Source organism: Amia ocellicauda, chromosome 21 (assembly GCF_036373705.1).
Source record: "Amia ocellicauda isolate fAmiCal2 chromosome 21, fAmiCal2.hap1, whole genome shotgun sequence".
Classification (NCBI taxonomy): Eukaryota; Metazoa; Chordata; class Actinopteri; order Amiiformes; family Amiidae; genus Amia; species Amia ocellicauda.
Genome location: NC_089870.1, coordinates 17,116,199 through 17,130,701, shown reverse-complemented (window position 1 = coordinate 17,130,701; position 14,503 = coordinate 17,116,199). Strand labels below are relative to the sequence as shown.

At 37.0% G+C, this 14,503-nt stretch overlaps 1 protein-coding gene across 1 annotated transcript; it reads right to left on the bottom strand.

The window, feature by feature from the left end:
• Positions 1-5,140: 5,140 nt before the first annotated feature.
• LOC136717021 (alpha-1-antitrypsin homolog) lies at positions 5,141-10,600 on the bottom strand. The gene is made up of 5 exons (XM_066694493.1): positions 10,503-10,600; positions 6,827-7,505; positions 6,170-6,440; positions 5,822-5,969; positions 5,141-5,653 (listed from the first exon to the last, which is right to left on the bottom strand). Exons 2-5 carry the CDS (start codon positions 7,497-7,499, stop codon positions 5,462-5,464), a joined length of 1,284 nt encoding a protein of 427 aa, XP_066550590.1. The 5' UTR covers positions 7,500-7,505; positions 10,503-10,600; the 3' UTR covers positions 5,141-5,461.
• Between the last annotated feature and the right edge of the window lie 3,903 nt (positions 10,601-14,503).

Genomic DNA, 14,503 nt, shown 5'->3' with positions numbered 1-14,503 from the left:
AATTTGTCATTATTGCTCTGTAAACAATTAACATATCTAAACAAGAATCGTATTATGGTATACCTATGCTTTATTGTGGCTTTACTCTGATGATGATCCCCTCTCTTCTTCCTATTCCCCTGCCTTTGAGACTCTCCTTAGCGCTTTCCTAATGGAACACTGTCCTTTCTGAACTGGGTCATGTAGATGAGATTATGTAGATTTAATATCCAGACATCCGTCATCATTTGCTGACCACTAGAGTCATGGCTTTTGTGACTCACTGGACACAAGAAGGAAGCTCAATCATTATTAAGAATTCATTAAGTCATTAAACCCATAGTCCGTCCAATATGTATGAAAATATCCAATAGTGCTTACCAATTAGTCATATCCTAGCCAACCATACGCATAGACCCTCTTTCAAATAATAAACTGGTACAACTCTTAAACTAATAAAACCAAGCAATGTCAAATCTGTTCTAGTAACTCATCACATTATTAAATGGAAAAAAACACTTCCTTACCCTCACTGCGTATTTATTTAGCATTTATGTAGTTGAAGAATAAGGCATGGATAGTCGAACCCAGTGTGAATAACAAGTGGTAAACTTATTGGAAAGTGGTTTGTCTGCTGTTATTACATTTTTTAAATCCACTAAATATAATAAAGGAACATGTTCTTTAATTCAGCCAAAGACATGTAATTTTATAATTCCACTGAATGTTTAAGAGAAAAACAAGTTTGTGTTTTCTGTTTGTTTTTGCTCCTGGTAGTTAAAGTTCATGGACACTTATCTAGCTTTTAGAAATGGTACACGGGGTCAGTTTGTACAAAACAAAATACAGGAATGTATTGAAGCACTTGAATTGCTCAGTTGGCTTAACATGGAACTGATACCACATAATGGGAATACATTAATACACAACACAATGCAAATGTGAAGAGAGAAACACAATTGGCACATTGAATATGCAATTTAATTCTTACCAAATAGGAATAAATTAGAAGCTGCTGCTGCTGACAAAACAGGGGCGTTGAGGTGACAGTATGTTTCACTGGAGTATGATTGTTTACATACAGATAACTACACTTTTAATAATGTGGTGGCTATTCATGCGCTGTACTGTAGTGGGTGAACAACCTGAACTGTAACACCAGTAACATTGACTCTAGTCTCTCTCTCTCCCCACTCTTTGTGTAAAGAGTCTTGATCAGTCTGTATTTGTATTTTGCAATCCAGTAAAGCTAGTATTGATAAGATAACCCGGTTATCAGTGTCCTCAGTTATTTTCAACTTTAACATGTACATTTAACATGTACATACACTCACCTAAAGGATTATTAGGAACACCTGTTCAATTTCTCATTAATGCAATTATCTAACCAACCAATCACATGGCAGTTGCTTCAATGCATTTAGGGGTGTGGTCCTGCTCAAGACAATCTCCTGAACTCCAAACTGAATGTCTGAATGGGAAAGAAAGGTGATTTAAGCAATTTTGAGCGTGGCATGGTTGTTGGTGCCAGACGGGCCGGTCTGAGTATTTCACAATCTGCTCAGTTACTGGGATTTTCACGCACAACCATTTCTAGGGTTTACAAAGAATGGTGTGAAAAGGGAAAAACATCCAGTATGCGGCAGTCCTATGGGCGAAAATGCCTTGTTGATGCTAGAGGTCAGAGGAGAATGGGCCGACTGATTCAAGCTGATAGAAGAGCAACTTTGACTGAAATAAGCACTCGTTACAACCGAGGTATGCAGCAAAGCATTTGTGAAGCCACAACACGTACAACCTTGAGGCGGATGGGCTACAACAGCAGAAGACCCCACCGGGTACCACTCATCTCCACTACAAATAGGAAAAAGAGGCTACAATTTGCACAAGCTCACCAAAATTGGACAGTTGAAGACTGGAAAAATGTTGCCTGGTCTGATGAGTCTCGATTTCTGTTGAGACATTCAGATGGTAGAGTCAGAATTTGGCGTAAACAGAATGAGAACATGGATCCATCATGCCTTGTTACCACTGTGCAGGCTGGTGGTGGTGGTGTAATGGTGTGGGGGATGTTTTCTTGGCACACTTTAGGCCCCTTAGTGCCAATTGGGCATCGTTTAAATGCCACGGCCTACCTGAGCATTGTTTCTGACCATGTCCATCCCTTTATGACCACCATGTACCCATCCTCTGATGGCTACTTCCAGCAGGATAATGCACCATGTCACAAAGGTCGAATCATTTCAAATTGGTTCCTTGAACATGACAATGAGTTCACTGTACTAAACTGGCCCCCACAGTCACCAGATCTCAACCCAATAGAGCATCTTTGGGATGTGGTGGAACGGGAGCTTCGTGTCCTGGATGTGCATCCCACAAATCTCCATCAACTGCAAGATGCTATCCTATCAATATGGGCCAACATTTCTAAAGAATGCTTTCAGCACCTTGTTGAATCAATGCCACGTAGAATTAAGGCAGTTCTGAAGGCGAAAGGGGGTCAAACACAGTATTAGTATGGTGTTCCTAATAATCCTTTAGGTGAGTGTATATATATATATATATATATATATATATATATGTTCCCAAATCTGTAACTTCTAAGAGCAGAGTTTAGAGATATAGAAAAGTGTTCACTTCACAGCAGGAGTCTCAACAGACAGCAGTAACCCCATAACGAGTCTGAAATTTAATTATAATGTGGCCCGAAGTCTATGGATTTAGGATGTTGTTGTCAATTAAACGCATGGTGGGATGACCAAAAGGCCTGCTCTCCGAATTCTGAGTCATGTCTTGTTTTCCCCAAAGTCACAACAGTATTTAACTGAAGGAGCTGCCATTTTTCCTAATTGTTCCCTTCAATGTAGTCCATAGCCTAGTAAGAACTCAAAATATAGACTTTTGTTGTAAAATTTTGGCACATGGCTAGACTTCCCCCACGACAGTTATTCCCCTCAGATTAACTCCCATTTGGTAGATCATCCTCTGGATAAATGACTGAATGGAAGATAAAAGGAGAGGCTGTCAAAGAAATGTGTGTGCCGGCAAATGAAAAGTCAAAACAAATGAATAATTCCCTGCCCTCCTCTGTACTGAAAAGGAATGAGTGGTAGGCGATGTGTGCCAATGAAGTCAGAGGGGTTAGATCAGCCATAATGGGGGAAGATTTAAGAAAGTCTTGTTCATCTGGAGGGAAAAAAAGTGCCATGTGTGAAGATTTACAATTTGGCACAGGCATTTATCACGTCTACAAAAAGGTAAAAAAGGCCTTCTACACTTTCTCACAATCTCTCCTTGAAATTCCCTTCATAGGACTCAGTATATCTTCTAGTGTCTCATTTGCTGGTCTTGATCAGGTGATGCGATTCATTTTAAAGACACTTAAAGAGAGATCTAGAGTTAAAAATAGCAACCTACGTTTGGGCACTTAAACTATTTAATTAATATTGATTTATGTTAATATCTCGGTTCAATGCGGATTTAATCATATATGTATACCACCCATTGATATATGTATTTTTAATAGTAAGGAAACATTTGCTTTATCATTAATAAATAACTACAAATAGCAAAAGGCCATTAGGAACAATTTTGTTAAGCCATGAAAGATCAGAGGTTGAAGAAATAGTGGCTGCCTTTGCAGTAATGATAACCTCTGATTTCGGTTCAGGTTTCAGAAATGATCAATTCTGTTGAACGAGTAAATAGCAAATTCCATACCAAGCGCTTTGAATGTGAACTCAGCCAATTCGAAAATGTGCTGTGACATCACTTCAGGATTTTGACAGGGAATCTTCACCAACACTGCAGACCTGTCCTAATAAGCCTGGGTCTGAATTGTTCACCCCACTAAAAAGTATTTACATATTTTGAAAGGAAAGGAGTAGTTTTTAATTTCAGATTGTCATTTACTTGCAGATTGGTATTGATAATGCAATAAATGAAAATATGTCAAAGTTATTGTTGCTAATGCTAAGGAGATTTTATGTTGTTTCTGTTGTTGATGATGTGTTTTTGTTAGACAGCAAATTGATCAGATATTTTGCAAAGTATATACAATTAAATGTAACATTGAAATGAAAAAAGCCACAAATAACAGCTCTACATTGTGTCATTCTGTGCATTTGCATTATCAGTTTCAGAAGATTGTGTTTTCCGTGGTGACCCCTGGGCTCGGCAGCACAGGTCTCATCCTGGGAATCCCTGCTGTGAATTGGATTATAATTTACCAGTACAATATTTACCCACAAACTTTCTTTAAATATCATTATTTTACCTTCTTTATTCAGACTACGTACACACTGTCATAAAAGCGAAGCATATCAAATTAGGATGATGCTAAATAAAAAGTATATCAATACACAACTGACCTCGCATATAACTGTTTACTTACTTTGTCCGGGTGCAAATGTAAAGTAAAATGCTCCACACTGAGTCCATCAGTCACTAATTTGGAGCCCATAAATTAATGGCACCTTGGTTTTCTGATTAGGATGTAGCCATACTACAATAAACTGAGGAAATGATATGAATGAAAACTGGAATGATACTTAGGTGTCCTACTTTGCCTGATTTTATTTTACCTCTTGTCCCGCTTCCTCTAATTTTCTCCAAATCTTACTGTTCCCTCCAATCGCAGGGGCAGAACAACTTGGCAATACGTGCTACAAATGAAATAATGTTCATACACAAAAATTAACAATCACATGGTCGGTAATTCTTGATGGTTGAAAGAAAATCACAATTTTCAGGCATCCTGCCTGGCAAAAATTGTCATTATTCTTGCCATAGCAATTGCTTCATCAAAATATTCATATTCATGTGCAACAGAGATATATATATTAAAAAGAAACAATGTGTTTTCTTCAGGCAGCAGAGAAACACTGATTTATCTAATACATATATGGAATTCACAAAAACATATCCTGCAGGGATAGATTAGACTTGTTCAGTAATAATAGTTTCAGTGCAGTGTTTCAATGTTTAATGTGTTTTTTTATACACTTTCATTTTTTATCACTCACTTTTAAAAGAGCTTTTATCTTCATGTATTTTTCTCTCTGTAAATAGTAGTAAGATCATTTCATGGGGATGCACATGATTATGTACAAATAAACATTGCATCACATTGAGTTATGTGAATAGATTCAACAGGCCCACATTTTGGAGTATTATTGCACTTTATTTCAGCAGTCAATTCACAAACACGCCATGCATTTCTGATAAATACTTGTGTATTGAAATCTTTGACTCATGACCAGACTTGACTTTTACCTTTCCTACCCTTCAAAACACACAGATAACAGTAACACAAACAAATGATGCATAGTTTCATTTTATTTTTAATTTAAAGGGAAATTAATAAAGGGGTTTGAAATAAAAGTACAACGTAAAGGTTGTCTTCACAGGTTAATCTGATCTTGACCTTTATATAACGTGCTGCGTGCAAAGTCGCCTTTATACCTTCTTGAAGTGAACCACTTTACTGTGCTGTAGGATCTGTTATTTTGCCCATAAAGAGTATACTCTTGGTAGTTTTCTCAAGGATAAGCAAGATGAAAGGTCTATTTAAAGCCATTGTCTGAGGTAGAGACATGGGCATCAAATCCATATGGACAGCAGCTGCCGCCTCTGTGCCCTTCTCATCCACATTAAGAACTGCTTTATGAGTCGCCTGCAAAACAAAACCATAGCTTTTTTTTTTTTTTAAGTATATAAGATGAGTGTCGTAACTGGCAAAAGGTAGACACAATCCAGCATTTTCATCTAGTTTGATCAATCCACTGTGGCCGTTTACAGAACTATCAGTCCTCTTTAGCAAAACACGGTTTTAAAACATTACCTTGGACACCTTCAGCTTAACCTCTTCCGAAATCCCAGAGAAATCTGCGGTGTTATCGAAGGCATGGACAATCCCCATCTCTGTGAGGATCTCCTTCAGAGAGTAGGTTGCAGAAGCAGAGAATTTGGGCAAATACAGATCCACAGAGCTGTAAATGAATCAAGATCAAATTAGCATATGAAATACAAAGAGACAATATTGAACTTTTTATCAGAATACATAGCTGTACATAGGATTTGGCAGCTTATTCTGAACAGTTATTTTATGGATGGTTTTTCAATATTATTTTTTCCCAGGTGCTGCATGCATACCTTTGTGAATTTCTTTAAGTTCAGATGCAATTTTTACCTTCTATACAGTGAATCATGCCATCTCCTGATGTGTTCCTTACATATGAAGCCCTCCACCTCCTCCATTTTGCCTTCATCGGGCAAGATAATCATCATCAATGCACTGCCCTTGTAAGGAAGCTTCAGTACTGAAGTAAAATTCTGGTAGTCATAATAGAAGCCGTAGCGGCCGGTTCTCTTCATCATATCAACAGACACGGTCTTATTCTCGTTCACGTGGAAGTCACTCTTTTGGGTCAGTTTGGAATCAAAAGGCTTTTCCCATTTGCCTATAGGTGTAAAAGAAAACATAAATAAAAAATCACCAAAACTATCACTGTCTTGACTTATAATTTCATTTTTGTTATAAACATTACTCTATGTAACATACTATGAACAAATCAATATGTTGTTCAACTAACAGTGAGATTAAAATGCTAAAAGAACTATGTACTTTTTTCATTCAATCTCAATAGTTTACAAAGTGGTGCATAATACACCATTCATTTGATTTGTCATTTCTTCATGGATCTATGTAAACTTTTCTTCCAATTGTGTTCCATTAGTTAGAACGAATTAATGTACATAAATTACTTCTGATATTCTGTGATTGATAACAGCTCAAATGTTCCTGTTGTGGTCAGTTATTATTTTTAACTGACTGAGGATGTCCTACCTCTAAAGAACATGTAGTTTAAAAGAACCATCAGGGTACTAGGATCCAAATCCTGAACAAGATCTGTAATTTTGTTGTGGGTCTTCCTTGCAATAAAGTCGTTAATTCTTTTCTTGGCTACTTCAGGATTGTGAAAGTCAACGGAGAAACCCTCGCTTTCGAAGTAGTGCTTTGCATCTGCCAGGAACTGGTGAGAGGCTTTGAACCCGTCGCTCAAGACGATTGCGTTCCCCGCCTCCAGCTGCATCTCCTTCTGGTTGTGTTTCAACATGTGCAGCAGATGCTCAAAGCCCTCTTTGACCTCCTTCTCCGTCATGTTACCGAAGCCCAGGGCCTGAAAGATCTGGGCATGCGTTTCACCCTTTGCACCCAGCGACAACATGGCGAGGGCAGTGGAGATGCTCAAGGGAGAAAAGAAGATGTTTTTGGATTCTGCGTCAGGCCGTGATTTCAACTGGTTGTACAAAGAGAAGGCAAAGTCAGCGTTGGCAGGGGATATCGTGTGGCACGGCATTTCTCCTTCCTCGTGATGGGGGTGCCCCTCGTTTTTGTGATGTACATGGCTATGATCTTTGGAGCCAGAGTGATGCTCATCATCATGATGATGATGGTCGCCCCATACTGCACAACACAGCAGTGTGGCAATTAAGTACACCTTCAGAAAAGTTCCCATTTTCACCTGGAAAGACAAAGGGAGGAAAAAGGATTGATTGTTACTACTTCTGAGATCAAGGAAGCTAATCAAGTGGTTGCCTTTCTTCTAAAAATAATTAATTAAATAGATAATTTATCAAATAAAATCATTAAGACCTTCTTGCAGGTCACTTTAACTTAATTAACAATTTATTAATCATTATATTATATCTGGTTTCATACTTGGAAATATAAAATATCAATACAAAAGGACTTCAGGCCAGTGAATAGTAAATCAGTATGTTTCTTACTTGGCACATGTGCCTCGAATTAAACTATCCTGATTCAATTGGCTTATAAAAATGGATAATGATGCGTCATTCCAGCAGTCCCTCCTAACTGCCACTCGACAGCTCTTTTGTACTTTATTACAGTAATGCCGGTTCATACATTTCAGCGTATTCAAACTGGAATTAACGTTCATGGAAATAACATTGTAGTTTATTCAGGTTTCTAAATGTGCTGTAATTTAATCATTCAGATGCTTCAATAATAGTTGTTTGAAAGCTATAAACCTAAATATTGTCTGGTACTATATTTTAAGTAACATATGGCATTTAAATCAACAACGCTCTTCTTATTTCCCTATCAGTCCCGCTCTCGCCTAAAGAAAGGTGCGTAGTCATGGCAACAGTCCAGCTATCAAAACTCCCTGATGATCGGATAAATGGATGCTCCAGTGATATATATGAGCTCCAGGGAGAACTTTGATAAAACCGGGACACACTATAATGGGCGTTTTGGCCCTTATCTCTGCATTACATGCATATTTAATCTCCATTACAGAGTCATATGAAGTTACATTTCTGTCTTTATGCCATAAAGACAGTTTCTGCATTTCTTAAAGGGGTATGGCTGTCTTATATTTTAAAAAAGATATGCACATGATGTTTATACAGTGGCAAGAACAATTATGTAAACCCTTTGGAATTACCTGGATTTGATCTGATCTTCATCTAATTCACAACAATAGACAAACACAGTCTGCTTAAACTAATAACACACAAATCATTGTATTTTTCTTGTCTGTATTGAATATATCATTTAAACATTCACGGTGCAGGGTGGCATAAGTATGTGAACCCCTACGCTAATGACTTCTCCAAAAGCTAATTGGAGTCCAATCGATGAGACGAGATTGGAGGTGTTGGTTAGAGCTGCCCTGCCCTATAAAAAAACACTCACAAATTTTGAGTTTGCTATTCTAAAGAAGCATTGCCTGATGTGAACCATGCCTCGAACAAAAGAGATCTCAGAAGACCTAAGATTAAGAATTGTTGACTTGCATAAAGCTGGAAAGGGTATCAAAAGTATCTATAAAAGCCTTGATGTTCATCAGTCCACGGTAAGACAAATTGTCTATAAATGGCGAAAGTTCAGCACTGTTGCTACTCTCCCTAGGAGTGGCCGTCCTGCAAAGATGACCTCCGTTGTGCAGGTCTGATCTGCAACTACAGGAAATGTTTGGTTGAGGCGAAATGAAAACATATAATTGTTTGTATGTTATTAGTTTAGGCAGACTGTGTTTATATATTGTTGTGACTTAGATCATATTTTATGACAAATGTATACAGAAATCCAGGTAATCCCAAAGGATTCACATACTTTTCCTTGGCACTGTATATGTATTATCCCTATATGAAAACGGGGTACGCAATTTCTGTTCAAGTAATTTGATACGTTCTTTCCACAGAGTATTCTTCGGATTGATTTCAAGTACAAGTGTGCATTTTTCCACAGAGAAGATGATAATCAGTTAGTAAGAGCTTGCCAGAGGTGTAATAAAGAGATAAGGGGGTTAGTCAGACAGCTAGAAACTCTAGCACTTGTTATTCTGTTTTTCTTGCAGAAAGAAATAAACTGAAAAAACGGGACATACTGTGGTACCATTCAAATGATGGGAAGACTTTGTTTTATCATTTTATTACATATGGGGTGTTAATGAAGAAGAAGAAATTCAATCTCCACCTCCAGTCCAATTCATTTGCATAACTTCCAGGTATGTCTCCATGCTTGTAGCTGAAACCCTTAGCTGGAGGAAAACCCATCTGCTAAGCCTGCTTTGATTTTGACTGATATCCAAAACATCAGCTCTCTGACACATTAATTAAAAACATTTCCATTAGATGAAAAAAACAATTTGTGCTATTCTCGTCAAGGCTGAACCGGCCTTGAATACCTGCCAAACACATATTTCCTGTATCTCCTAAAAGATAGCAAGCACCATAAAAAAGTAGCTTGTCTTCTGCTGCTTAATTGCATGAAGCACCAATTAAATTCAAACTAATCACATCCACCAATGAGAGCTTGGAAAGAAGATGTCAAAGAGAACAAGCAAAGCTCAAATGCTGTCCCTCTTATTTTTTAATTTCTTGCAGATCAATACTGACACTGTAATCATGTGATCAATTTCTGACGTAAATACCCTTTTCTTTTGAATTAACCAATACAAAAGTGGTATTTTTGGTGCATGAAATCAAAATGGCTAAATTCAATGTACAGAGTATGTGTATCTGAATAATTCATGTTTGGAACTGTGGTTCATTTATAGTTCAAAATAAATGTTATCTAAGGCTAATATATCAGCTTGAAGTCACATATTTGGCTTTGACTGTCTGCAGAAGACATTATAATATCTGGGGAATTGCATTGGTCTCCTCAAGAAAATGGCAATTGAATGCCTCTATTCAAGCAGAGTAATATAAACAGCTTAAAAACTTCCCACACCTTTCAGTGAGTCAGATAAACCCTGTTTAACTTTTACATCATATATTTCAGACACATACAAATATGTAAACACTGTGTATCATTTCTATCAGCTTTTTGTGTCACATTTATCAAACTTTTCTGTAGTTTTTGGCAGTGTTTTTGTCAAGTGTTTTGTGATGCTCATGTTATCTACCAGCAAACTTTTTTTTTTTTTTGCATTTTCTCAACATTTATCCAACTACTTGGATCACAAGATATTTTAAAATGTACTTACCAACTAGAGTTCTTCCCTCATGCAGACTTTGTGGCTGGCTTTATGTACATTTATACTCCTCTGCAGCTGAAACCGCCCTCTTTTGTAAACATTAACTCGATGCTAACCTCTGACCGTCTCTGAAATCGACTGACATGCACCACTATTTGCTTAAATGATCATCCGTGCTTTGGCATGTCACTGGAAAACTCACGAATCTCATGTGAACCTTTAAAATGTTCTATGCTGAACTATACATAATTTGTATCATTTTTTATTCAGAGAAATAGTAATAGCTGCCACATCAGTATTACATTTTGATGACCTTTGCAAGGCTTCTGGGCTTCATTGCTAATATAAACCCTCCCCGGGCTAGATCAATTTCACTGTGTTCACAAAGTTCTGAGACTCCCAGCATGCAATGGAAAATTACACTCTACTGTGCTGTCAGAACAGTTCACATATTCAGCGTTTGAGTTGCCATTGTGTTGCACAATCGTATGGCTATAGAGAATCTCCTAACATTTTCACAAATGTATTTAGGCCCCACTTGTCTTTAATTAAATATATGTTAATCTTTTTTACAATAATATAAAATAGGATCAAATAAAATAGAAAATGTGATACATTTGTATTTACATAGAGAAACCTGTACATAATTGGATACTGTAAAGCCGAATATTTCTCAGTTATGTTTGTTTTTTTGGACTATGTAACTGTAATTATTTACTTCTCTGTGGGGGAGGAGGCTTGAGGTTTGTGTTAGTATTCGAACAAGGACTCATGTCTCATGTCTCAATGTTCAGACTTGATTTTAATGTTGTTATAGCTGATTTGCAGTATTAATAAATACAATAAATAATTCACAGAGACAATGGTGAGGCCACTGTTTCTTTCTTCTCTCCCCGTTTCGCCCCTAAAAACACTGACAGGAACACAAAACTAAGTACATATCCAGGGGGAAAATATATAAATGTGTGTGCTACCAATCGCTATGTACTTAAAACTCCTAATGTACGTTCCAAGTTTTTAAAACAGTTTAGCGTTTATACTCTTTCATAAACAATGATAAATTACATATTTATTGTAGAGGAATAATAAACTAAGGTTACTGTCTATTTCATTTTTTTCTGTATGTGTTTTTGGTTATGTGTATGGTTTACAAAGCTAAACAACACTGATGTCTCAAATACATTGATATTAAATTCACTTTTAAGTTTTATCATTCATCAAATTAAATACAAATATTTTTCCTGTGTAATTTATATGATCCGTTTAGAGTGTACACCTCTCTGCCTTCTGAGGAGTTGTTAAAATAGATATAAAAGTTTACAGCTTGTCAAACACATTATGGGAACCTGTGTGGCACAGCAGATAAGACAATACTGCTTATAGCATTATCACAAGAAGTCAACTGAAGTTTAGATTTTTAATAAATAACATTAATATGGTGGTGTGCCGTGTTTATTAGTATATGATATTTAACACACAACAAATATGCAGAATAAGGTCTGTACCAGTTGCAATGTGACAAGGCATTCATGTAAAACTATGAACAGATGCCCAACCTGAGAAAACTCCTGGACCTTTTGTGAAGGGCTTTTGTGAAAAATGCAAAGCTTTTTGAGAGACGTTCATTCACACTTGCATAAAACTGTTAACAAAATCTGTATTTCAATGTGGATCAGTGTTATTATGTATAGAAGCTATGAAATTACATGTATACATATATAATGGATTTTAGCTGTATCGTTAAACCTCTCCATTTAACCTTTAATCACCTCTTGTGGGAGAGGAAATCGTTATTCTGAAGAAAGGCTCCCTTTATGTGTCGGTCATGTTATGGTTTCTGTAAAGTGATTTGTTAGGTCAGGACTGTCCAGCTTCCTATATTGGTTTATACAGGACACAAAAGTGTTTACTTGGAAATTTTATTCTAATACCGAACTTTCATACTTTGGCTTCACTGTGAATCACACAATGCACGTCACACACGCCAGCAGCCCGTCTCTTTGTTTCATCCATCTATTCAGCAGGCTTTTTTTAAGTGTTGAAAAGATGCACGTAGTTGGAAATCAACAGGGAATGTTTTCCTCTGGAGTATATCAAAGCTTTCATAATTTTTGCAGACTATTACTTTTTATGTACATACCGCTGTGATTCAGAACTGAATGTAAGTAAGGTATAAACGTCACCTTTTCATTTGTCTTCAGAGACGGGAATTATTGCCGTGCTCTGCTGTTTTCTATTATGTACAAAAAATAAAAAATGCAAGTAACAAGATTTAAATTGGCGGCTGTGATCTTCAGAGTGCATTTCTCTCCCTATATTGTGTGGGCTGACATTATATAACTTCCTCGCGTCTTCACCTCTGCTCCGGGTTTAGTCAGGATGGGAAGTTTTTCCTTTCTAATGGAGATAAATGTGTAAATCCTTTCCATATGTGCTTTGAAAAATGCAGTGTTGGAAATTCTCTTCACACATATACATACCTGGGACACCTTCAACTCTATCTGAACTGACACATCAGCTGAGTCTGTGAAAGTGCTGTGGAGTCCCTGCCTTTTGGGGGTACTATCTAGTTTGTAAGATGTGTTGGTGGAAAACAGATTTCTGCAAGTCTATAAACAGAGGAGAAAGCATGTCAGGACAGGTTTTACAAGTGTTCATGAGTTGGAGACAAAGTCCTGAAGTTTAAATGAAATAGTGTGTTGGCACATTTCGCATTTCGGATCTGGCTCCAGCTCACAGCATGGCTAACATTGATGTGATACTGAACAGCGAAAAGATGCTATTCTCAGTGGCAGTTTTGTTGTACAGCGAAAAGCATTGTCTTCCTATAAAGCTGAAATGTCATCAATCTGACTCTCTGTCCTGTCTCCTCGCCTCGTGCGCTGCTGTTCCAGTTGTCCTAAACCATCTGTTTGCTGGAGATATGCGTGAAATATTACTGTAATACGATTCATTGTTAATCTGTCACTCTTGTAAGCTGTTAAGTCAGTTTAATGTATTAAAATCCGAACTGTCTGAGTTGTTTTCGGCGTTTTAAGCTATCAGACAGTGTTGAAATGCATTGAACTTTCGGCCCAGTGTCCCTGATCAATCATCAGAGCTGTTCAAAACAAATCTGGCATGCGACCTTTACTGGTGTCGTCAACTTAACTTTTGAAAAGTTCTGTCTGAAATGAATTCCTCTTCTTCTTCTAAATAACTATGCATACATTTTTTTTTGGGGGGGGGGGGGGGGGTTGAACATTTTATGATAATTGGCACCAATTTTTAATGAATGAATGTATGAATCCCACAGGAATAACACTGAAATGAGATCTGCTGTTGATCATGTGTATCAGCCCTAACCCTGACCCTATCCTTGTTATAGATGTGATTAACAACAGAAGGTATTTGTGTGGTATTCCTCTAGTATTCATACATCACTTCATTAAGAATCGGTGTCCATTATTATGAATTCCATTATATTTGTTTTCCAAATATTTATGAGCCTCACAAGAAAAAATCCTGATCAGCCACTCCAACTAGAAATGGCTTCACGTTATGCCATCATTTCTTAATTAAATTAACTTACCCTTTGATGCCATCTAGTGGTTTGAATGTACAATTGCATGTAGAGTTAATTGCTCATAAATAGCATTAAAAATGTATTGCTTTTAAAAGATTAGTTAAGTAATTCTATGCGAAAATCAAGCTGGATTGAGTTTGGACATTTTAAACTAAAGGTGGTGAGGGCAATGCCATTCTGTGACCTTCAGCAACTGTCTAATCCATTAAAGAGAAACAATAATCTTCTTTAACCTAAAATGAAAACATATTTCTAAATTAAACGTTATAGGTCAGCATGTTTAACCTTTAATTACGGAGCAGCAATTCATGATCTACAAGATCTAATGTGTTGGAGAAATCTGCACTGAAATAACAGTGTCTGAGAATATTCAGGTATGTATTGTTCAAATCAAACCAGTTGGCTTTAAATTGCCTGTGAGAAGTGAAAGTCGATATCTTTCCGA